General features: G+C 39.8%; 1 protein-coding gene across 1 annotated transcript in view; it reads left to right on the plus strand.

Moving 5' to 3' along the window:
• hsd17b4 (hydroxysteroid (17-beta) dehydrogenase 4) overlaps positions 1 to 23,628 on the plus strand; it is a 32,664-nt gene that overhangs the window by 6,952 nt on the left and 2,084 nt on the right. The window contains exons 8-23 of the mRNA XM_085294875.1: positions 951 to 1,138; positions 2,421 to 2,512; positions 2,660 to 2,684; positions 2,816 to 2,944; positions 7,537 to 7,649; positions 15,424 to 15,536; positions 15,808 to 15,931; positions 16,903 to 16,954; positions 18,578 to 18,649; positions 20,553 to 20,656; positions 20,780 to 20,845; positions 21,204 to 21,273; positions 21,413 to 21,519; positions 22,450 to 22,536; positions 22,642 to 22,728; positions 22,914 to 23,052. Of these exons, the coding sequence (XP_085151001.1) occupies positions 951 to 1,138; positions 2,421 to 2,512; positions 2,660 to 2,684; positions 2,816 to 2,944; positions 7,537 to 7,649; positions 15,424 to 15,536; positions 15,808 to 15,931; positions 16,903 to 16,954; positions 18,578 to 18,649; positions 20,553 to 20,656; positions 20,780 to 20,845; positions 21,204 to 21,273; positions 21,413 to 21,519; positions 22,450 to 22,536; positions 22,642 to 22,728; positions 22,914 to 23,052 (1,568 nt within the window). The remainder of the gene's footprint in view (positions 1 to 950; positions 1,139 to 2,420; positions 2,513 to 2,659; positions 2,685 to 2,815; positions 2,945 to 7,536; positions 7,650 to 15,423; positions 15,537 to 15,807; positions 15,932 to 16,902; positions 16,955 to 18,577; positions 18,650 to 20,552; positions 20,657 to 20,779; positions 20,846 to 21,203; positions 21,274 to 21,412; positions 21,520 to 22,449; positions 22,537 to 22,641; positions 22,729 to 22,913; positions 23,053 to 23,628) is intronic.

The following is a 23,628-nucleotide window of genomic DNA, read 5'->3' on the forward strand; positions in this document are numbered from 1 at the left end:
CAGGCTCCACACCCCACATTTTATTTATTTTTTTAAAAATTATTCCTCTTCCAAAGAGTTCTGAGTGATTCGCTTTAGTTTTAAACCATCTATAACCCAATAACACAATGTCCCCGTCAGTGGGCCACGAAGAGGTAATTAAATGTTGCAAAAAAGGATGTACTGACATCTTACAAGAAGCTGTCCACCACCATCATCAGAACACCAGAGGAGGGACTGTCTCGAGAATGAACAATGTCAGTAGAGTTCCAGAAATGTATAGAAATAATGTCAAGCTTTATTAAGCCTGTTCTATAAGCACATCTTGGTCCACCGCCTTACACTTTGTGTTTTTTGTTTTTCATTTAATTTGTCATCCCTCTGTATTTTGCAGTGCTCATGGGAAATTTTAAAATCCAATCTCGGTGTGCAGTCACCTCAAACAAAAATGTACGGTACATTTAAAGGTAAAACCACAGCAGAAATAAATGAAATGATAAAGGTCATAGCCTGACTCCCCTGCTCACTCACTATATGAAAACATGAAGGAATACACTTACATAATGTGTTTATGTTCTGGATCAAGTCCCTGGTGCAACATTTTATCATGCGATGCTCTTTAAATATTACTGTGCTGAGACTCTGAAAACTGACTGAGACATTTGAGCACAGAAATTGATATTATTATACAGAGTACTGTATCTGATGACTGTGTTCCTCAGAAGTCTCCTGCACCTAATGTAGCGTTGTTTATGATGGTCACCTTGTTAAAGCTAGTGTCTGTGTAAACATGCTAGGATTGCATGACTAGATGCTTACATATGCACGTTCCTGGGTGTAAGCAGGCATGAAAAATATCTAAGTCTTTGTAAGATTGTGTGTGGAGAGGCCGTCTGGGTCTCTTATGACTCCTTCGTGATGCCTGTCACTTTGCATTAATCCTAACGTTGCCTCCGGTTTTCTGTGGCCAGAATCATCATGACTGCTTCAGCCGCAGGGATCTATGGCAACTTTGGCCAGGCCAACTACAGCGCTGCCAAGCTGGGCTTGCTGGGGCTGGCTAACACTTTGGCAATCGAGGGTCGCAAGTACAACATCCACTGCAATACGATTGCTCCTGTTGCTGGGTCACGGCTCACAGAAACAGTCATGCCTCCAGGTAAGAGTAAAAAACATATATTAACATATATGAACATATATATTGTATGCAGCTGGTCTATATGATGTAGGTTCACACACCCTTACAGATAATGTTTTTTTTTCTCCTTTTATCTCATTGAACAGGCTGAAATGGACAAATGGGTTTTAACCAAAGCATTTTTTGAGAGCAGTTGCATAATGTAATACCATGTAATGTGGATTTACAAAATTTGAGGCAACAGCACTCCCGTTCAACATGCAAATTTTTCATCTAATATTCAAGAGCAGTGTTTTCTTGCTTTTCCAAGGGCCATGATGAAATCATGCACCCTGTGAGTGCTTTAAAAGTTTTAATGTGTCAGCCCTTTATTTTAGCAGGCGGCTATGTCCTCCTTGCATTACTGTATGTGTTGTCTTCCAGTATTAAGAGAAAAAGTAAGGTAACAAATCATTTATAGTTTTTGTGTTGAACACATTTTAGAAAGAGGGCATACAGCATTGAATGCCTACAATTAAGATTAAGCAACTAAAGATATAGAATTGCCAATCTTATCTTGTGTATTAATATAACACAAAACAAAAAAACATCACCCTTAAGAATAACTGGGACTGGGAATGTTTTTCCAACCCCTGACTCGGTATTTGTAAAAATCTGAACGTCACAGTTACACTGAGCATGCTCTGTGACTGCAGCTCTGGAATAAGAAGTATTAAGTGAATTAAGGGAAAGGTTTTGTTGCCCTGCCGTGCCAGCCTACGGTAGCATCTGTCGCACACTGCGTTGTGCCAACTGTCACAGGGGCCTCACCTTAGTAAATGACTTGGTTCCATATGTTTGCTTTCACTCACTGACACTTTTCTAAAAAAAATTAATGACAAAACCCATCTTGCTAAGCAGCAGCGTGTTTAGTGAAGCAGAAGGGCTTCTTTTTACCACTAGGGTACAGATATTTTCAGCACACACAAGGGATATAAAAAAAAAAAAAAGTTTAAGCTTGTGCCATATTTTCTTTTTTCAGTTAATTCCAGCATGTTTAAGAAATATTTCGCTAACAGATTGCTAGTACTAGGACTGATACTGACCTGGTCTCATGAATTCAAGCATTCTGTCTGTTTCTTCATGTGAAGCCAGTTCATGTTTTTGCCATCTGTCTTGCAGAAGATTATAAGTTAAACGCAAAAACAAACAATATGTAGTATTGTACTCCATGTATAAATGAACCAAATGCAACATATTTTAAAAATCAAGACCTTCTTTGCCCTTTATTACAGATGTAAACCAGATGTTTTGTTTTATGTAGATCTTGTGGCGTCTCTGAAGCCTGAGTATGTTGCTCCTTTGGTCCTCTGGCTCTGTCATGAACAATGCCAGGAGAATGGAGGACTGTTTGAGGTACTGAAACTGTCACTATACTGCTTGTAGCTTTGTTTCATCTTAGAGAAAAATAATGTACAATAGCATATTCTTTTTCTATAAAGAGGCAATATTTCTTAATCTCCATGTGCATTTGCTCTTCTCTTCATGTTTGACTCCCTTTAGGTTGGTGCAGGGTGGATTGGTAAATGTGAGTACTGTGTGTTTTGTCCAGAGGAAATGTCTGTATGCATTTGCCATATTCATTAGTACCCCAGACTGCTGCTACAGTATGTGTGGGGTTTATACTGTGCCATGACCCCTGTATTTTTGTGTGTGTAGTGCGCTGGGAGCGCACTCAGGGCTATATAGTGAGACAGAAGAACCAATCCATGAAACCCGAGTCCATCAGGGACCACTGGGAAAAAATATGTGACTTCACAGATGCCACCAAACCTGCTAATATACAAGGTCAGTGATGCACCAGGCCAAATACACACTTACGCAATTGGTAACCTACAGAAAAATGTATAAGTGTATTGTCACACTTGAGGACAATATACACACGCGCACACACACACACACACATGACTTCAAGTCCGTCCTCATGGGTTTTAGCTGTATTTTTTACTATATTAAAATATGTTTAATACAGTTTAATCATAAAAGCAGATTGTTTACAATAACTAATACATGGCTCACAGAAACGGTTATGCCTTCAGGTAGGAGTAAAAAAACATATATTGCATGCAGCTGATCCACACACTCTTACAGATACTATTTTTTTTTTCTTTTATCTTATTGGACACACTTGAGGACAATATACACACACATGACATGACAAAATATGGGCTCAGAGAGAAAATAATGAATAAAGACACTCTGAATAGGCAGGCTTTTCCCCATTTCACTCATAGTGGAGTAAAATTTAGTAATTCAGCCTAAACAGGCAAAGATGAGCTAAATTGAATTAAAATGAATGCTGTTGAGATGCTTGTCATTTGGATTTTGGATGTGATTTAATTGTTTTCCGCTGAACTTGTTGTCTGTGTCTGGACATTAAAATTACCATCATTACCTGAGGCCTCAGTCAGATCGTTTTATTGATCTTGCAGCGAGCAACTGGCAACCACTGCACTGGCGAGTAATCTGTACTCCCCAACTGGTTGTGAGTTTGCTGGCAGTTGCTAGCATGACACTGGTTATAAAGAGGCTGCACTGAAACCTTGTGATTGCTGTGGGTGCTAACAGGGAATCATTAGTTTGCATGGAAGATGCCAACTTGTCTTGCAAACTAATTACTAAGCAGTAATGAAACTGTGAGAAATGCAGTGCAATTCAGAAACATAAAAATGTTTACCAGTCTGGATGGGCAAGATACCCATGGCTGTGAATGGGTAAATGAGACATGTAGTACAGGTCGGACTTGAACCTGGGCTACTGCACTTTCACCATAGGCTTGTCTGCTCCCCGCTGAGCTCAAGTGCCTCCCAGAAAGTTTTTAAGTTAAAAAACATTACACTCTGAAGTGATCAGGTTGTCTAAACATGGACTCACAGCACTGCAAGCCACTGTGGCGTGTGCTTTCTCTGAGCAGATAGTCGTCACAGATGTGCTCTAGCGTAACGTTTCACCAAGACTGCAAGCACGGCTTTTGACAGTTTCACATGTGAATTATTTCATGTTACTGAAGCTCAGTGGTCTTATCCTTCAAAGTAATTGACAACCATCAGATTTGTCCATCATTGTTAAAAGATGTAAGAGATGTAAGCTTTTATGAAAATGTAAAACACGGTCTTTAAGAATTGATTTCTTGCCTTTAGTCTTGAATGGTCATTTATTCACTGTGAGCTGAATCATTTCTCTTCAAAGCAGTAACCACGCAACACAGACCAGAGATGAGACTATTTTCACAGCGGCTTTCCTTATTAGTGCCCGGATCACACTTTCACACTTGTTTGACTCACTCTTTGTTGAGTCAGAATTATTCAGATTTTAGATCATTACATGGCTACATAATTTGCCCTTTGGTCTTGGAGTAGTAGTGGGCTAACTTTGTGCTACTCTAAAGAAATTCATGTCTTTCATGTTTTAGTAGTATGGCCTTAGTAAATGTCTAGATCTACACAACCTTTGAGTCATTTTCCACAATACTGGTTTATACCCAAATAAATCTGCAGTTTTGTTGCAACATTTTTATGTGATATTGGTTGATTGTTAGAAGAGAGGGAAATAAAAAAGCAGTGTTTTGAGACCTGTCTTTTAATTAAAGTTATGATTAGCCTCTTTTGAGTGGAACCACTTTTGAAGAGCTCAATGAAAGGAAAAATAAAAGCACCTGGCTTGTTAGCCCTCATGTAGTCATGCTGTCAGGCTCAGCGCTTATGAGGGTGATAACCTTCTGAAATCATCTGTATTTACAGTGAGTTGGGTAACAATCAAAGACTGAGGACCAGATGGTGGTGGAGATGATGTGAATGAGGTGGAGAAAAGAAGCCAAGTTCAATATGATGTTGAGTGTGAACGAGTGCAGTATTGTTCAGAAAAGAGCTCCAGCAAACAAGAGGCTGGCGATTGTTGATTATTATTTCTCTCCACCTCCTCCACCTTATCCTTCCTTTCATATCCACATTCAAAGAGAGGGTGGCGGTGTTAACATTAACAGAATGGGGGTGGCAGTCCCACAGGGCACTAGCTGGTCTCATTAGCATGGCTTTGTAGTACCACCTCATTTGTATCTTATTTGTTGCTACCTCTTTTTGGTAAGTGCCTGCCGCTGAGTGACGGTAATAGGATCTCTGGTCTTCTCAGTCTTACCCTGGTCCCGGTCCGTGCACGTTTCAGCTATTTTCCTTTGTTCATGCAGCAACAGGTTGAATCAGCATATATATTTAAAGAGTTGTGTTGCCTTTGTTGTTACATTTACACTTTTTGGGTGTTCTTAAAACAACCTGAGAACCCACAGTGAGGACTTGTGCAAACAACTGTTTGAATAGAGAAATGTTTATTCTGCAGGTACATAAGGGCTCTCATGTATTTCCATTTTAAAGCTGCTTCTGGATCAGTATGTTTTAGACTGAAATTCATTTATTCAGCATTTGCATAGTTTCACTGAAACATGAACCCCAGGCTTGTTGTTCTATAGCTGGGTTAAAAAAAAAAATCAGTCTTTGCAGTTTCCTAACTGTGAAACCAGAATGAGCAACTACACATAAGAGACAATTGAAAGAATATTTCGAAATTCAAAGACCTCTCAGTGCAATCATCAACTCAGAGTGAGGTTCGAAAAACGCAACCAAATTCCTGTTTTGCAGCCTTTTAACAGTTAAAAAATAAATGCTAAAGAGCTGAACATACTAGTACATGCCCATGCTGCTGTATTATTTCATCTGCTCATACTGATATTTAATCACACGTAGAAAATGTAATTACAGTAATTGTAGGTCTCTTGCAATGCTCAGGTCCTGCTCAATTATATAAATGTTGTTGTAGTCTGTTTGGTTGTTGCTAGGCGACGTGATCACATAGTATGTCATTCATAATTCAACCTTTTGTAGATATAGATTAATGTCATTGTCATGCCATTACAGTGATACAATGGTTTTATAAAGTATTATAGTTGCATAAACAGTAGAAAACTGGTCATTTTAGCTCATTGGTAGGGTGTATACTGATTATGCCATAATATACAAACCTCCAGGGGACTAAGATGTTCCTTCAGGCTTATAGAGGGAGACTTTTTGCATTATATTAAGAAAGATATGTTTATTTAGAGCCGATATAACCTGGAAGAAGGTGGCTTTATTTCCATTCATTTAATATATGCTAAAAATATTTTTTAGAGCTGTTAAGTTGTGTCGTGCATCGCTTTGATGGCTGGCTGTTGTCTTGGTAACCTTTTAATATACTTACTACCAGCTCATATGATCACCAATGAGTGATACTGTGCTCTCATTGGTGGACAGTTCAATTGCTACCCTGGATGTTGATCAAATATTTTTGCGTTCTGCCCACTTTGTGTTTGACTGTGATTTAGATTGTTTGACTTGAAGTTGCCAGATTGATTGATTACAGTTCAACCGTTTAGTTTCTGCAATACAGATTGGTTTTTTTCTGTTAATGGTTTGTATTATATTGAATTAGTTATAAACAAATTGCATCTATTCAAGTTTCACTATTTGGTTTAAAAAACATAATTATATTTGGCTGTATACACAAACTATATATAATTTATGTGGAGCAAATTCTAATATGTAATACATGTGAAATGGCATGCAGTACCTAGATGAGGAGTATTTGGTCAAATCCAGCATGATGGGGAGGGGAAAAAACAAGCAGTGCAGAAGGAATTGGGGAGGCACCAGTCTTTCTTCTGTTTGCAACACACATGCATGCAAACTGTATACTCGGCTGGAGACTGCCCGGCATGGTGAAACACACTCAAGATACTTCTTAGACTTGCTGCACAGCTTGGTGTGTGTGTGTGTGTGTGTGTGTGTGTGTGTGTGTGTGTGTGTGTGTGTGTGTGTGTGTCCAGGTCCCAGCATGCTGCTATATAAAACGGCTCCCTGAACTACTCTCCTTCATTAGCCGAGTTGTAAAAACCACACCCCACTCTACACAATATGCTTAATGAAACATTTGACATTTAGCAGATGATTATGTTGATGCTTATTCGTTATATTACCAAGAGCTACACGAGAAGACTAATTATTATTGTCATGCCTTTACAATATATTAAGCTAAGTGCAGCATCTAAATTAGTGGCACAATAAAAACAATCTGTGTAAGTTATTGTTCGCATAGATAAAACAAACCTCACACAGTTGTTTTACAAATGTCATTGGTTTTCCTTTAAGACGGGCAGTTTCCTCTTCTGTAGCAATTGTTGATTTCTACTCGTATAAGAGAGCCAGTTTCAACACTTCACCCATGCTGTGTTTATTTCCAAATGAAAACAAAACTCTTTGACTATTGCTGAGGAATAAATTCATCTTGCTGAGAAGTAACAACATGATTATCTTGGTTGGCTAACAGCATGTATCGCTCTCACATTTATTTAGAGTCTCTGCAGTCAATGGTGAGTGTGCTGTCTCAAGTGGAATCGCAGGGTGATGTTGGTGTGAATCCAGCAGCAGCTGCAGCCTCTGCAGGCTTGGGATCAGGGATTGATCCTGTAAGTAAAATAATCTGTTAATGTGTTTTCTTGCTTTTTTTTTTTTTTCTTCTTTAGTTCAATGTTGATATAAAACTAAATCATAAAGTTTAGTTTTAAAATCTGTATTTACAAGAGTCCTAACTGCTGTCTCTTGGCTGCTGTGCTTTATATGAAATGTGGAACATGAGAAACATCAAAGGTGGATGTGAGATATCAGTCAGATGTAAACAAAAACTCAGAGCAGCTGTTTATTAAATGGTTTGCAAAATGCATGGCTTTGTCTGGAGGGGATCACTGCATGTGTTTAATACAGAGCCAGTGTATGTTAGTAAAAGTGGAAGTAGCTACTGTGACAGGTCTAACTGATTTGTGGATTGATGTTTTGAAGGCTTTGCCCTAGCATCTAGGGCATCTATCCTAGCATCTGACTATAAATCGAAAGACTTTCATACTCTTATAGTAGCAATTTGTCCACGACATGGTATCAATGCCTGAAAGGGATCAGGGTGTGGAACAGTTGCATCTTCAGGTACAGAGTAGCATTATAGCATTTGAGCTAGCTGGCAGGAGATATATCTGGAACAGTTTAGGTAACTGTAGACATAGCTTTTAACCCTCTCAAGGCAGGCGTTGTCAATTTGCAACAGTTAAAAACGAACAACCTGATTACCCCACATACATATTTTATGAGTTTTTTTTTTTTTTTTTTACTCAGAAGTACCACTGCAGGACTTGGCTGTGCATTAGCAACAAAAAGTTTAATTTGAGCCTGAGAGGGTTAATTAAAAAACATCAGGACTTTATTATCTAATGCATCTGGGATGCATTTAGGAAACATGAATAAAGAAACCCATATCCATTCATGCTTTCCTTTTTATGATGTAAAAAAACAGACATACAAGATGTTTTTTAAAGTCTTCCACTGTTTCCTGGCTTCTGCAGTTCTTAACCTTATTGCCATCGGTGTTACTCAGTCATCTGTTTTGTCTTCTTCATTTAATTTCTATCATTCTTCCTACTGAGACTGTTCTACTCTCTGATATAGCTGGGTCATAATGACACATGCAGCTCTAAACAGTGTTTCAAATATGGCAAATCATGACTTTCTAATGTCAACACATTAAATTTAGTTGGGAACAATAATAAACCACTCAGAAACTGCTTCTACGACATGCATGTGTACTTGGATGTCACCTGTAAATATTGGATGGTACCAGACAAGAGCCTGCTCAAACTAGCTTTTAAAATGTAAAGTTCCTAAGCTGTTGGAGCACCACAGAGCAGCGATGAATCCCTGGATATGTTCTCCTTTACTTTACTGTGTTTCCTGTTACTGAAGCTCAGAAAAGGGAACTTGTTACAGCTCAAACATGGCTGAGTTCCTAAAAAAAACACCAAGCTGCAAGTAGTGCTGCATCCCAACATGGTTCTCCACACAAATGGCCAAATTGAGCTTGCATTGAGCTGCGTGTAGTATGCAGTAGTTAAACTGACCAACAGATGTCCAAAATGCTACTCAAACCGAATTCTCTTTTTGCACAAATATTTATAAACTTATTTTGAATTGTGTTGCCGTTGTGCATTGGTTAGGTAATGCATTGCTTAAGAATATTATTAATAATAATAATAATGGATTGCATTTATATAGCGCTTTTCGAAACCCTCAAAGTGCTTTACAATTCCACTATTCATGGAATAGTGGAATTCCTAATTGGAATATTAGGTGCTAGATGATGCACAGTGAGGGTGTTTTAATGGTTCAGTGGTTACAGTGTACACCAAATGCATGCCTATACATTTCTGGACAATATTTGGGGTTTTCAGTAAATGGCCACAATGGATTCATGTAGAAATTTAAAAAAAAAAAAAAAGCTGACAGTGAAACATTTGTATAATGGAATCAAATGTCTAAAAACAATAAAGAAATATGAGCACTTGTGGAATGTTTGTATATTTTAGAATCAGATTTTGTTTGATTTTTTTCTCATTTTACACATAAAATGTTTTATAAAAAACAAGATTTCAAAACTATGTTAAACAACAGCAACAAAACTTTCATGCACAAGTATGAAATAAGATAAATAGGCCTGCAACAGGCCTGTCTAGTGTATATCCATACTTTCACCCAGTTGTAGGCTCTAACGACAATAAATTGTACAAGTCAAAGATAATGTCAGTATTACTAGCTGCCTTGGCTAAATAATTTTTTCTTCTGCTGTGTCTTATGGTTGCACATTTTGTTTCTTGGTGTTTTATTGATTTGCCTTCTCAAAATTACCTTTTTTTGCAAACTGTTCTTTTAAATCCTGTGAGTCATTAACAGCACTTACTAGCCAGGTTCAATAATATCATGATTCAGTGCCTAAATGTGAAATGAGGTATACTCACTCTTGTGTATCACTGTCCTCTCTGCTGTGGCTCTCTGAGCTTTTGTGGCTCCCTGGTTAGGAGATTTGGAACAGAGTCACACTGTAGCCTCAAGACAAACATCACAACCGTGTCCTCGGCTGACGTTTGTGTGTGTCTGTGTGTAGTTCTGCCCACACATGCTCTGCTAGTTGCATTTGTGCCTTTGTCCTTGTCATGCTAAGAGGTACACACACTGCTTAAGTTATCAGCTGTGCTGCTTCTGTATTGCTGGCATGCCATGGAGCTCAATCTGTATACAGGTCTGATAGCCCAAAATATTATTTGTTGTAACATTTATGTAGGCAAAGCAATATACCAGAGGCATAGCAAGGTTAAAATATAGAGGTTTTTATTCTAGTTTAGTGCCATGTTCATTCGACAGTAGTAATTATGGTAGTGTCATTGAAATATCTTGGTTCATACAGAGACGTGTTTCTATGTTGTTTTCTAAATGGGGTGAAAAAGAAAAGAAAGCACCTTTTTTTCATAATGCAATTCAAACTCCAGGTTTCAAGGTTAATCTTTCTAACGCTTCCATAAAGCAGACAGAAATAGAACTCTATTATATTGAAATGTATTTATTATGTTTATTGTGTGAGCCATATATTTTTGTTCTTGCACTTTTTACTAAAGTAGGTTGGCCTTATTCAAAACTCAATAGTCTTTAGTTATCTTATATTAGGCCATAGTGCAGCCCTGATCTGTTTCATTCTATCTGACTGCAAGAGACTGTATGAAATAACTGGATATCCATCGCACACATGCACAGGGATGAAGACGTAATGCTGTCAAAATTACATATGTGAGCTAAGTGGTGCAAGCAACCTGATGAGGTATCTGGCTTTTTAACAGGCGTGCACAATGAGGCTGCAGGCGTGCTGCTAGAAGCCCTGTCCCAGTGAAAGGATATATGGCGGTGTGACAGTCGACCTGTTTGGTGTCTCAACATTTCCAAAGCAATCTACTGTTCTTCTCTCCCTTAAAACCAACTAGGCTACCAGAGCACACACTGGCACACCCCTGGCCAGATTGCCTGCTGTATGTCTTCTCTTGCTTCCTTTGCTCATGCGCTTCACAGGATAGAGGGATACATACTGACCAGGGAGGGTTTGGTTCCCAGTGATCCCACTGAGTTTTGATGTCCTATCTCGGCTGCAGGGGTGTGTTTTTTCTTCCACACTCAGATCCCCTTCATCTATATGTATGGTCACTCAAGGGCTGGGCAAACCTTTGAGTTCTTGTGAGGAAACCCGGGCCCAGACCATATTAAATAATTGGGCATCATCAGTTAGGGTATTGTATTACCAACAGGTGAAAGCTCATTTCCAGCTGATGTAAAGCTCAACATGTGGTCCCTTAGCAGTGCTCTAAGCTTGTATTTCCAAATGTTACTGAACCACCGGCTCTCAGTCTTAACTATCCAAGTGTATGTCGCGCCTGTCGCAGCCCATCATGTTGTGGTGGATAATTGTTATGTTGGGTGTCATCCTCCGGTGGGTCATTTTCTGAATGGTGCTCTTTGCCTTTGGCCACAACATGCTGTCACTTCCTTCATGGAAAACACAATTGTTCTGGAAGCTTCGTCTTCTCCATCCTTTGAACCCCTCGAGGGGAGTTACCAGAGATGGTTATCTGGTAAGACTGCCTTTCTTCTCACTGTTGCATCAACAAAGCATGTAACTGAACTTCATGTCCTGTCTGCTGCCATGGACTGTTTGTGTTGTCATCCTAATGGGCGTGGGATTGCTTTGTTGCTCATCACTTCTTTTCTTTCCAGAATGCTGTCCACCTGTCATACCTATTATTTTGTCTGCCTTTGGCACTCAGAGAGGGGGCAGAGGACCTGTGTTATAATGTCAACTTTGCCCTTTTCAGGCTGTAAGACTGTAGATTGGCACGAATGCTGAGTTCTATAACGGATGCATTCTTTGTCCGTTATGGGCACAGGAAGGGAACTCCTTTCACACTCGGTTGTTGATACCACTTCAGGAGCTTAAAGACTTTGAGGTTTCCAAATTCTGTGCCGCTGTTGGTTGGGCTTCCTTCTTTGCCTGCTTCTACAGGGGTAATATGGCTACCCCCCACCCCCCACCCCTTTTCCCTGCAGTCTGAGCTTGTGGTGAGTGGAGATCCCCTCTGACTTTGTGGGTATGGGTCATCCGGGTATTTCATGCCGTCTCTTGCAGTCAGGAACAATGGAATGAAACAAGAGTTAAAACTGTAACTAAGGGTATATGAATTCTGGTTGACCGCCAGAGTTATTGTAGGAATTTTGATGATTGCTGGGTGCATGTGTCACCCAAGACACACATGTGACTTTCTTGGTATTGTATTGACCTCTCTCCACATGCAAGGTGGATATCAAGGTATTTCATATATTCATATTTCATGGCTGCCATTCAGTCTTAGTTACATTCATACTCTTGTTTTAAATCCTCTCGTCTTGAGACAACAGCAGTTGTGTGCCTGGGATGATCACATTATCCTCCTTCTCCTTTAATACATAAAAAGCTAAGTGTAGGGAAGGGAAAAAAAAAACTGTCACAAGGTAGTGAACTCCTAGTGCCGGTCCCAATCTGGGATAAATGTGAGGATTGTGCCAGGAAGAGTGAAAAGTCTGTGCCAACCCAAATATGTGGATCCATCTGCTGATAACTGCTTGGGGAATAATGAAGCAACTGCAAGTACTCCTTTAGTTTTAGGTTGGTGTACTTTATCAGAAATTGGCAACAATAGTTTTAATATAAGGAGTACAAGTATTATAAAAATGCCCATAAAGTGCGCTTTATTATTCGTGTAACTTTAGTGTTATATTGATATATTTAGCAACATGGTTTTGCATGACTAACAAAAATATCTGAAAAAACAATAGGACAAATGCAAAAATCTCAATCATGACTTAAAATGTGCATCAGTTTCAGGTGGAGGTGAAACAGTTGTTATGGATTTATCAAACAGAATTAACAGAGTATTGTGTATCATGTGTTTTGATCAACTGAGTAACAATTAAAATTTTATCACCAGTCTGACTCTTCATTGGAAAAGCAATAATTAATATATGAGGAAAAAGTGGCAAAATATCAGCAAGCTTAATTTGAAGTTACATATTTGTACACTGAATAATAGATGGAAAGAAGAGAAACAAAAACATAGATCTGCAGTGTGGAGCAGACAGTAAATGAGTGAAGATAGACCGGATAACAAAGCTATCCTTTTGCTTTAAACCTTTTTTTTTTTTTTTTTTTTTCCCCCCTCTCCCATATCATCTCACTCAAGTAACTGACTAACTTGACTTACTCCTACACAAGCCACTACTGCTTTTTATCCCCGCTCCTCAACTGCAGCTTTAATCTCGCCGTGTGCATGCAGGAGAGCAGGCACTAATAATATTCCCAAGTACTGGGAAGCTGGAATTGGTCTGAAAACACACAATTCCCCACATCTGCATTTAAATGCAGTTTTAATTAAAAACTGCTCTCCAGAGGCCAGGTTTTATGATGTCTTTCGATCAGCTGAGAGGTGATATTATGCAGAGTGTGAATCGCACCATTCTGCCAAGCAATATTGTTTCGAACAATAGCTGTCTTATTTACAGCACAGTGGCTGTAAACATGACAAATGAGTAACTGCAGTACTGCTGTGACTGTAATGTTGCCAGAGATGTATATTTATAGTGCGCTTTAACTGGATTTCTTGTATGTCTTAATAATACTTGCTAACATGAAGGAGTCGGCGGGACCGTTTCACCCCCTTTCCTGCTCTGTTTGAGTCAGACACTTAATACAGTTGGTGCTCTTATGTGTCGCGTACTAGTGCTTCAGTACAATGATAAACAACATTCATATTACACAGAAAGCTGCTTCTGAGAACCCCGAGGACCTTCATGCTTTTCCTGGAATATGTTTTATCCTTCAGTTAAAAATACATTTTTAAGCAGTTTTGAGTTTATAGGATGCACTCAAGCATATTTAAATTTGACAATATTATGCTGACAAATAAAATATTTATTTAATCAGACCTCAGTTTCTAGGATTGAGAAATGGCATTTTTATCAAGGCCTTAAAATTCTGAAAAAATTATTTATTTTTTGCACCATCCTTTCAAAAGATATTTCTTCTTTTGGTGGTTTCATGATGAGTTTCAGTCAGGCTGGAGAAAATTATTCAGATATGCTATATTCATAAAACTTCTACCAGTAACAACCTCCTACCAACCTCACCCAGGAATTAACGAGGGCTTTAAAATATTTACAATACCGCTGAGGCCTTTAAAAGACATTTGTGACTGCGATTACTGCGATGGCGTGTTCAGGAGTTTCGGTTCATTTTCCGGCTGCTCGTTAAGAGAAGTGCAAGCACAAATTTAACATGGCTCAATTTCTGGCCTCCCTGCGCTGGCCACCGTTCAAGACCAGGATTGTTTTGGACTGATTGTGCTGATCGCTCACAAAGCTCTGCCTGGTGCGACACAGGAGTACATTTCTGAACTGCTGATTCCTTTCAACTCTGAGGTCCCACGAGTCCTCAAACTACCTCCCTCACAGATCACAGCCAAATCAAATATGTGATCATCTGGGGACAATCTTTTTATATCTTCTGATGCGGTCTCCTTTTGTAATATTTTATTAGCATTTATGCATACTTTTTTGTTTTCTACGTGGTTCTTGTATATTAAAGAATAAGTTCAGCAAAATCTTTTAAGACAGCAGTCAGGCTTTGGTGTGGACACCTCTTTTTCAGACCTGATGATAAACTCTTTAATGCGCTTGTAATGTGATGGGTGATTAAATCTAATCAAGTCAGAGTCAGATGAGCAAAGAGGAAACGATCCACAGTAACGATTAACTGCAAAATTTCTTTGTGTTACTCTAGACAGCGACTCACTGCTTAACAACAGCCGAGGGTGATAACAAAAAAGAGTCTTTCTAACAAATTTCCTTCTAACTTTGGAAGATATGCACTCACTTGTTTACACTGGATGTCTGCAGCCTAATTGTTGTCAGATTGAATAAATTTTTGAAAGAGGGAGGGGTGCATTTAAAGATTTATCACCGGCACCTGAAGCGAAGCAACAGATCTTCTCATAAGCCGGCATTTCATCTGCTCCTCAGTGTTTTCTTAAATGATCGTGTTCATTTCAGCGTCCTAAAAAATACATGTAACCATTTAGAAATGCCTTTTCTCTTGGTGTGTCTGTAGTTCCATTACATGGTGTACTGACACTGACGCATTCACTCTAAATGTTTGCTTGATCCTTCTTACCGAGTAGCTGTGAGGCTAAACCATTATGGTGTGATTTTTGTGATGCAACTTGTTTTCTTTCTTTAAATTACACCTTTTTTTGTTTTAATCCCCTTTCTGTTTTCTCTTCTTTCTCTTCTCAGACTAAAGCAGTGGGACAAAAACTTCCTCCAACCACTTTCAGCTTCAACCACACCCAGTGTATCCTGTATGCGCTGGGTGTCGGCATGTCCACCAAGGACCCAGACCATCTGAGGTGTGATTCTGCATGTGTTTGTGTTATTGACTGTAGTTTCCTCAGTAGTTGTAAAAAGGCAAATTACATGAAATTGGACAGAAAATAATGCTAATCATGGCTTCAATCATTACTGTTACCTTGACCTGCATGGAGGGGGAAGAATGCGCTGGATTCCATCCACGCTGAAACGCCTGTGCAGCCATCTGTGCTGTTATTTTTATCTGTCAGCAACCTATTCCTACAGAGGTATGCTGTTTCACTGAGCACTAACACTTGCATTTTAATGTAGGTTCCTGTATGAAGGCCATCCGGACTTCAGCTGCCTCCCCACCTTCGGGGTCATTCCCTCCCAGGCAGCTATGATGGATGGTGGTCTGAGCTCAGTCCCTGGACTCAACATAGATTTTACCCAGGTTAGAAAACGTGCATGTTGATGTCTGCTGTGTCTGTATTTGTCCTTGTGTGCAGCTGAGTTTGACTTTTGTTGTTGTTGTACGTACATGTTCGTATCGTACGGGATGCTTTTAATTATGCTAATGCATCCCATCGGCGGTTACGCTTGCATCTCTTTGTCGCATCTTTGCAGCAAGAGCGTGAGGGAGCGATACAAGGATGGATAAGCCGGAGCTGCCGAATGAGAAATGCTTAACACCCCAACATCAGTCTTAAGCGATGTCAGTTAGCTGTGATGCGCCAAACAGCTTAATCACCTGGCCTTTTATATATTTAGATTCCTAACTTTGTTAATGGAGCTGATGATTTATCATCTTCGTCCTATTAGCAGCACCAATCACTGGCGTTTGTTCTTTCTTTGCATTGTTTGCACAATAACGCACCACATAGCTGTCGACAAACGTGTGTATGTTTTAAAAACAAACTTTGTGAGACGCTTCAACACATTAGCGTTAAGTTATCCCATATATTCAAATGTGTTTTCACACCCGGGGTGATGGCACATTGTTTGCATCTCGCCGTCTGACTGTGTTCTGTTTTATTATCTGTTGATCCATATGCACAAACACTACAAAGTAAGCGCTGTAAGAATCAACTGTCACACGGAGGTGAGGAGTTTATGCATCACGCCACTTGATTATAAAAGCTCTTAGTTCCTCCAGAAGCTTCCTCTCTAGTTTCCTCAAGGCAAGTTCATGGATTTAAAAGATCATGGTAGAGAGAGGGGGCGGGGCAGTGACAGTTTCTGAGTATTGGGAGGAGAGGAAATATGAGGAAGCACAAGCTGGCATTAAAGAGCGGGGGGAAAAAAGCACCCTGTTATAACACTTTACAAAGTCTTGCTTAAAACAGTAACTGAGGCTTTATGCCTCTTATAATTATATGTCGCAACTGATATATTCGTTTTTCTTTTTGTTTGTTTGTTTTCTAGGTGTTGCATGGGGAGCAGTACTTGGAGCTTTACAAACCTCTGCCAACTTCAGGTATTTTCCCTCTGATAATTCTGCAGAAAGAATTGTTTTTTTTTTAATTGCTGGAGAAATTCTGGGAGATGAAGCAGCTTGTTTACAGCTGCTGACTCTGGCAGCTGCCGCTGCTGCCTTCTTGCAGGACTTGCTCACAGCTGCGATGGCGGGCTCTCTGTCCTTGCAGCTCTCGAAGCTGGCAGCGGCGTGGAGCTTTGACCTGCCGAGGGTTGGGAGCATGTTTGTAGCTGAAAGCGCATAAGAGACAGAGCGTGAAAGTTGTGTACGGTTTTTGTTTTTTTACAACTTGGCATTTCTGATCATGTGAGGCATTTTGCCGTAGGCCAGATGTGTGCATTCTGTAGCTTTTACAGTTGTTACAGTCTCATTACAAGATATTATTAGATTCAGTTATTTTGGCCATGCCTGCAAATGTTTGTTTGATGTAAAACGCACAAGCAAAGCTCAAGGTTGTCCAGACATGGAATCTACAAAGTTTGGTTAAAAACTTCATGAAACGTGAAAACAAAACGTGTCAATCTGCCCACTGAACCCATAAAAGACTGGAAAAATTAACTTACTGAGATTATAACTAAAGTATTTTATATAGCGCTTCCTTGTGGCTCCATGGTGTACTGGTTGACACATTTGCTTTTCACAAGCAAGATCCCTGGTTTTAGACTGGGAGGAAACACAGCCAGCCTTGGGGGCTCAGAAGCTAGTGTACTCCCACTGCCAGTCTCAAGCCTGATAAATAGGAGTGTTGCATCAGCATCCAGCATAAAATCGGTGCCAAATCAAACATGTGGATCCAGCCACTGTGAAAAATGAGGGAGCAGCCGGCGTTGTTGTGATTTAGAATTGAATATCGACTCCAAACATTTATTTCTTTTAGCGTTTAAACATTTCTGCTTATTAAAAGCACTTTTAGAGCCTTTTTGTGTCACTTTAGCCTAAATCACACTGCAGTGGATAACACATTACATACAGCAAGGGACAAGTTTAGGTGTATTTACATGGATGGGTATTTTCAGTCATTTTTTTTTTTATAATGAGTCTAGAAATCTAAACTCTGATATGACCGAGGTTACCTCAAAAGCATTGATGCATTTTGCACGTGTCCTATAACAGGACTAATAGGATTGTGAGGAGCCCAGCTCTGCCTCATGCGTTACCATTACAGAGAACGGCTTTTGTTTTTCTTAAAGATGAATGCCTCAGAGTTTCTCACAGTAGCCGACATGTCCTTGCTTTGTACAAAGTGATCATTAAAAATACTTATTTGAAACCAGATGGTGTTTTTTCTGGTTGTAACACCCAAAACTCTATTTAGTTATCCATTATTTAAGACAAGGAGAAGTAGCACACCCTTGTGAGTCTTGGTGTTTTGGCTTGAAAATTGACTTTAGTAATTAACCTACTGCAGATTAACTTTCTGACTGACTAATCTGTAATTGGAGAATTGAGGATCCAGCACATGCTACAGAGAGGTTTAGAGATTTGTCTCAAGGCTTTTAGAGTTTGTATGTTTACAAAGTATTAATTGACCTTATGTCAGATACTTTGACTTAAAACTAGAGAGGTAATAGTTTGCAGGGCTTGGATTAAATAAATAAATAAATAAATAAAATACATTTTCAGGTAAACTTACCTCTGAGGCCACGATAGCAGACGTGTTGGATAAAGGATCTGGAGCCGTCATCCTCCTGGATGGTAAGGTTTCTTTTTTTCTTTTGCCATATAGGCCAAGCAGGTGATATCATTTACAGTATTTATTCCATATTCATTTGTTTTTACCACTTTAATGTGTTTCTTCCTGAGAGTCGCCTCTAAGGCTGAATTAACACGAGTAAATTTACAGTCTGTGTCTGCAGGGACTGAAATAAGGGACTGAGAGCGGCTCTTATTTTTGTTGGACAAGTCCATAGAGATGGAGGATGTTAGAGCAACTCTGATTTATAATTAATCCAACTTAAAACAAATAGCATGAAAACTTCACAGAAGAAACGTCTTCATGCACACAAAACCAGTCAGCTTCTGTTAGGATAAAGTCATTTCAGTAAGATGGCCTGTCACAGTTATGTCTCATACAAACAGCTTTGTTTGTCTCTGTGCCTGTTATGTTTTGAATTGACTTAATTAAATTAATCAGGCAGCGCGTCGACTATGAAGAGGATTTGATTCCTTCTGATAAGCTGCTAATTGTTCCTCTTCATTCGGCTTCCATGCGGTTATTCGTGCGCTTCCTCCTGCTCTGGCTTGTGTCTGGCTGGTTTGTTTTTACCCCCGTCTGTTTATTATTACAGGTAATGATATGTGTAAGTATGTTGAATTCACCGTCGTTCAGTGTCTTTGCCACACTAGGGATGTTTGTTTAAATGTTTTAATAAGTTTCTCACTGCGTAGAAATCGTGTACTGCACAAGGATGAGTTTAGCTTTCTGAATCTCAAAGACATCTCACTTCAAAACATAAAAAGTCTTCTGGGACTGTTTTGCTGGATGTTAGTTGAACATTCAGATCTATTGATCTGCTGGGTTTTTTTCACACATCTCACAAGAGAAACTATGCAGGGAGTGTCCGTTATCTGGACAAAAGTGTCTTGCTGATGTCAGATAATGGCCAGACCGCTTCAAGCTGATGGAAGAGAAACGTTAACACAAGGAACCATTTGTTAAAATCGGAGGTATGCAGAAAAGCATCTCTGAATGCACAACACTCGAGTGTTGAGTGCCACTCTGGCAAAGAGCAGGAATCTGAGGCTTGCACAGGTTCACCAAAATTGACCAGCAAAAGGTTGCCTGGTCTGAGTGTCGATTTCTTTAGCCACATTCAGACTGTTGGATCAGAATTTGGTGTAAACAACATAAAAGCATGAATCCAATCTAGGGTGTATCATCAGTTCAGGCTGGTGGTAGTATAATGGTGTGGGGATGTTTTCTTGTCACACTTGGCAACAACTGGGCAACATTTAAACGACTTGGCCTACCTGAGGATTGTTGTTGAGCATGTCCATCTTTTTATAACCAGAGTGTCGTCATCTCCTGATGTCTGCTTCCAGCAGGATAATGCAGCAAAGCTCACATCATCTAAAACTGATTTCTTGAACATGTCAATAATTTCATGACCTCCACATTCTTAGGCATGTGGTGGAGCTGGAGATTCAGCTCTTGGATGTGCAGCACCTTGTGATACTATTATATGACCTATATGTAATTATTTCCAGCACAGTACGTTTACAGTAGGGGCTGGGAGTGGTTCTCTGCTGTGAGAGACTGCGAAAATAGTTAAGAAGAACAATATTTCTAATTGTAAGGTATCTACGGTATGCAATATAGTTTATAGATTTGGAGAATCTTAAGGTGTGTGTGTGTGTTTGTATGCAGAGGAAAAGACTGAAACTACTGAGTTATGAAATAATAAAAGGTTGTATTTTATTTTTTTATGTGCAATTCATTGCAGAAGTAAGATTTTGCATGTAGGGCTTTAACATAAAGTGTAGTAGTAGTAGTAGTAGAAGATCATTGTGGATTTGCTTTCCCTTAAGTAAAAGGACATGAATGCTCTCTCTGGCTCTGATATTTGTCATTAACTGCAAGAAATTGTGCTTCCTGCAGTGAATACCTACAGTGGCAACGAGCTGGTGTGCTACAACCAGTTTTCGGTGTTTGTTGTCGGTGCTGGAGGCTTCGGAGGAAAGAGAAGCTCTGAGAAAGCCAAAGTAAGTTTTCTGTATACAAGCTGTTTTACTAAAGGGACAGTATAAGAAAATGTAAAATAAATAAATAAATAAATAAATAAAAATGTTATCACATGTCAAGTGTTTGTTTTGTGCTGCTTCCAGCCTCCTGTTCCTCCTCCTAAACGCTCACCAGATGCTGTTGTGATCGATTCAACCACAAGAGACCAAGTGAGTGAGTCTGTGTGGGTTTTGCCGCACAATAAATTAGCTGCATTTATAATATATGGGTGATATCGTGTGGGTCTGAAATAAACGTGAAGTTTTTCAGAGAGGCAGAAGTGTTTGGGGAGGGGGGGGTGTGCTGACTGTGTGATGCAGGGGAAAAAAAGAAGAGGAATTTAAAACTAAATCCCTTAAGCACTTTAAAGGGCTGTGACTGTATTACTTCAAAGATATTCCTATTTTAAGTATCTCTTCCATTGCCTTCATGATAATTTAATTTCATCCAAGATCTGTGCATGAGAAGTTCAGGGGTTTATGAATTAGATATAGATCTAAACAATTTCTGTTTCCCCTGTGGTCACAGGCTGCCTTGTATCGCCTGAGTGGAGACTGGAACCCTCTTCATATAGACCCCAGCTTTGCTGCTATGGGAGGTTAGAGTCTAACATGTTTGGGGGTTTTTTTGTTTTTTTTTTTAAATTTTGCTTAGGACTTAATCTTTGTCTGGTATTTTGAATGCATTTTGGTCTTATTTAAACGTGACATGCTGTACTCGACGTGCTCTCTGGTCAGGCTTCAAAGCTCCCATCCTGCATGGCCTGTGTTCGTTCGGCTTCGCTGCGAGACATGTCCTCAAGCAGTTCGCCGACAACGACCCCTCCAGGTTCAAGGCCATCAAGGTGAGCGTAACCTGCGATTTTAAACTGTGTGATCCTGCGAATGAGGCTTTCGAGTTCATGCGAAGACTACTTTCGTGATTTCAGAGAATGTCTTACGTTAGTGGTTCCTCTTTGATTTTGAGGGTGAAAAGAGCTGATGAGTGGTTCGTTACTCTGGTCCACCCTCTGTCTAGATGGTTTTCTCTAACAGACAATTACTGACAGATATCATCTGAACCTGTCATTCAGACTGTGCGCAGAGAGGCTTTCTTTAGACGAAGGAAAAAATCATTTGATTTCGATCATCTTTGATTGAGATTGAAGTTTAATATTCCAGAGACAGAATAACCTCAATAAAAATGCAAAAGTAGACCTGCAAAATTAATATTCTGCCATAAAGTATCATCTTCATGGTCGGAAACTTTACCGAGATGTTAGACAGCGTTTAATTTTGGCCACTTGTGCAGCTGCGTCAGCTTCTTTAGACAAATTGCTTTCCAGGTTAACGTCATCCGTTGCACCCGACAGCGTGACAATAGTTTAATATTCTCTTATTCATTCCCATGACGTCTCACACTTCAGTAATGGACTGATTCACATTAACGCAACATTTTATAATCTAATTCTGTGTCAGATTGCTCCCACCTTATTTCCATCACAGCACGGCTCTGCTGTAATGATGTGTCACTGAAGCTTACTTCCTTTTTTTTTTTTTATCTCCGCAATACCGTTGACACTGTTTTATGGTTTCATCTCCTGATTTCTGTCACAAGGCCTTTAAGCTTTTTGATGTGAAATTCCTTTTATGCTTTGGAAATATTTTTTTTGTGATGGAAGCTTGTGTGCAAAAAGGAGTGAGAAGTGAAGAGTTAATATGGCTACCATCTCAGAAACCTGTATCTGCAGATCCGCCACCCTCGCTCTCCTTAACCGCCCGCCTTTGCTCCTCAGGTTCGCTTTGTGAAGCCGGTGATGCCGGGTCAGTCACTGCAGACTGAGATGTGGAAGGAAGGCAACAGAGTTCACATCCAGTGCAAAGTGAGTGTCTTTAAGTTTGGCTTGGATACAATCAGAACAATTTTAGGGATGAATGGGTAAATGTTACACTACAGTGAAGTTTCAGCTCCAGTCTCTCTCATCCAGGTGAAGGAGACCGATGCAGTCGTGCTGGCAGGAGCCTATGTGGATTTGCACGGAGCCTCAGGAGCATCTCCAGAAAATCTCTCTCAGGTACATCAGTCGGAAAATACTCCATTCAATTTTACCTAACTCTGTCCTAGAGCACCTGATGTCTTTTTTCGTATTTGTAGGTAATTTGGACAAAATGAATTTGTACTTGGGACATATCACGATAATGGATCCTGAAAATGAGAATGGACATGAGCTTTTAATGTCATTTCTACTTATTCGTGCAGGGAGGTGGCCTTCAGAGTGAGCTGGTGTTTGCAGAGATCGGCCGTCGTATCAAAGACGTGGGCTCAGAGCTGGTCAAGAAGGTGAACGCTGTGTTCGGCTGGGAGATAACGAAAGATGGGAAGAAAGCGGCACAGTGGAGTAAGTCTACTGAATGCTTTGAGAATAAAAATATAACTTTAGTTCAGGTAACTACATTTGATCATCAGTATAACATAGAGTCAGTTTAATATCAGGTAGCACAGGTAGTCCAGCTCCTCCAGGGTAGCACATCTACATGTGCCGCCTCAAGGCTTTCTGTCTAGTGGAGGAGAGATCATGAGGAGAGCTGGATGGGATTGTACTATAGTGTCAAGTTCCAGTGTTCTACAAAACGACCTTCATCATGACAGTTGCACAATGGCGAGCACAGATCCTTAAATGAAGTGTGTGCTCACAGCCGGGCACCATGCAGCTGTGCAATACCATTCCTTTTCTAGGGGCTGTCTGATTGCTTTGCCAGTGGATCTGTTGCACCAAAGGAGGTCTGATGCAGCGCGGTGGTTGTATCATATTTAGAAGGTCCTGACTTTTATGTGGAATAAATAAATACTGAAGATGAATGGATGTAGTGAAGAAGGTCATGCAGAGGGCTGATGTGAGATGGGGGGAGATGGTGCGCTAGACAACTCTTAAGGGAGCACATGAGTAAAGAATAAGAAATAATAAAGATTTGAA

This window comes from Mchenga conophoros, linkage group LG12, assembly GCF_057382185.1.
Source record: "Mchenga conophoros isolate Kocher_MC1m ecotype Shallow Benthic linkage group LG12, M_conophoros_male_GT1.1, whole genome shotgun sequence".
Taxonomy (NCBI): domain Eukaryota; kingdom Metazoa; phylum Chordata; class Actinopteri; order Cichliformes; family Cichlidae; genus Mchenga; species Mchenga conophoros.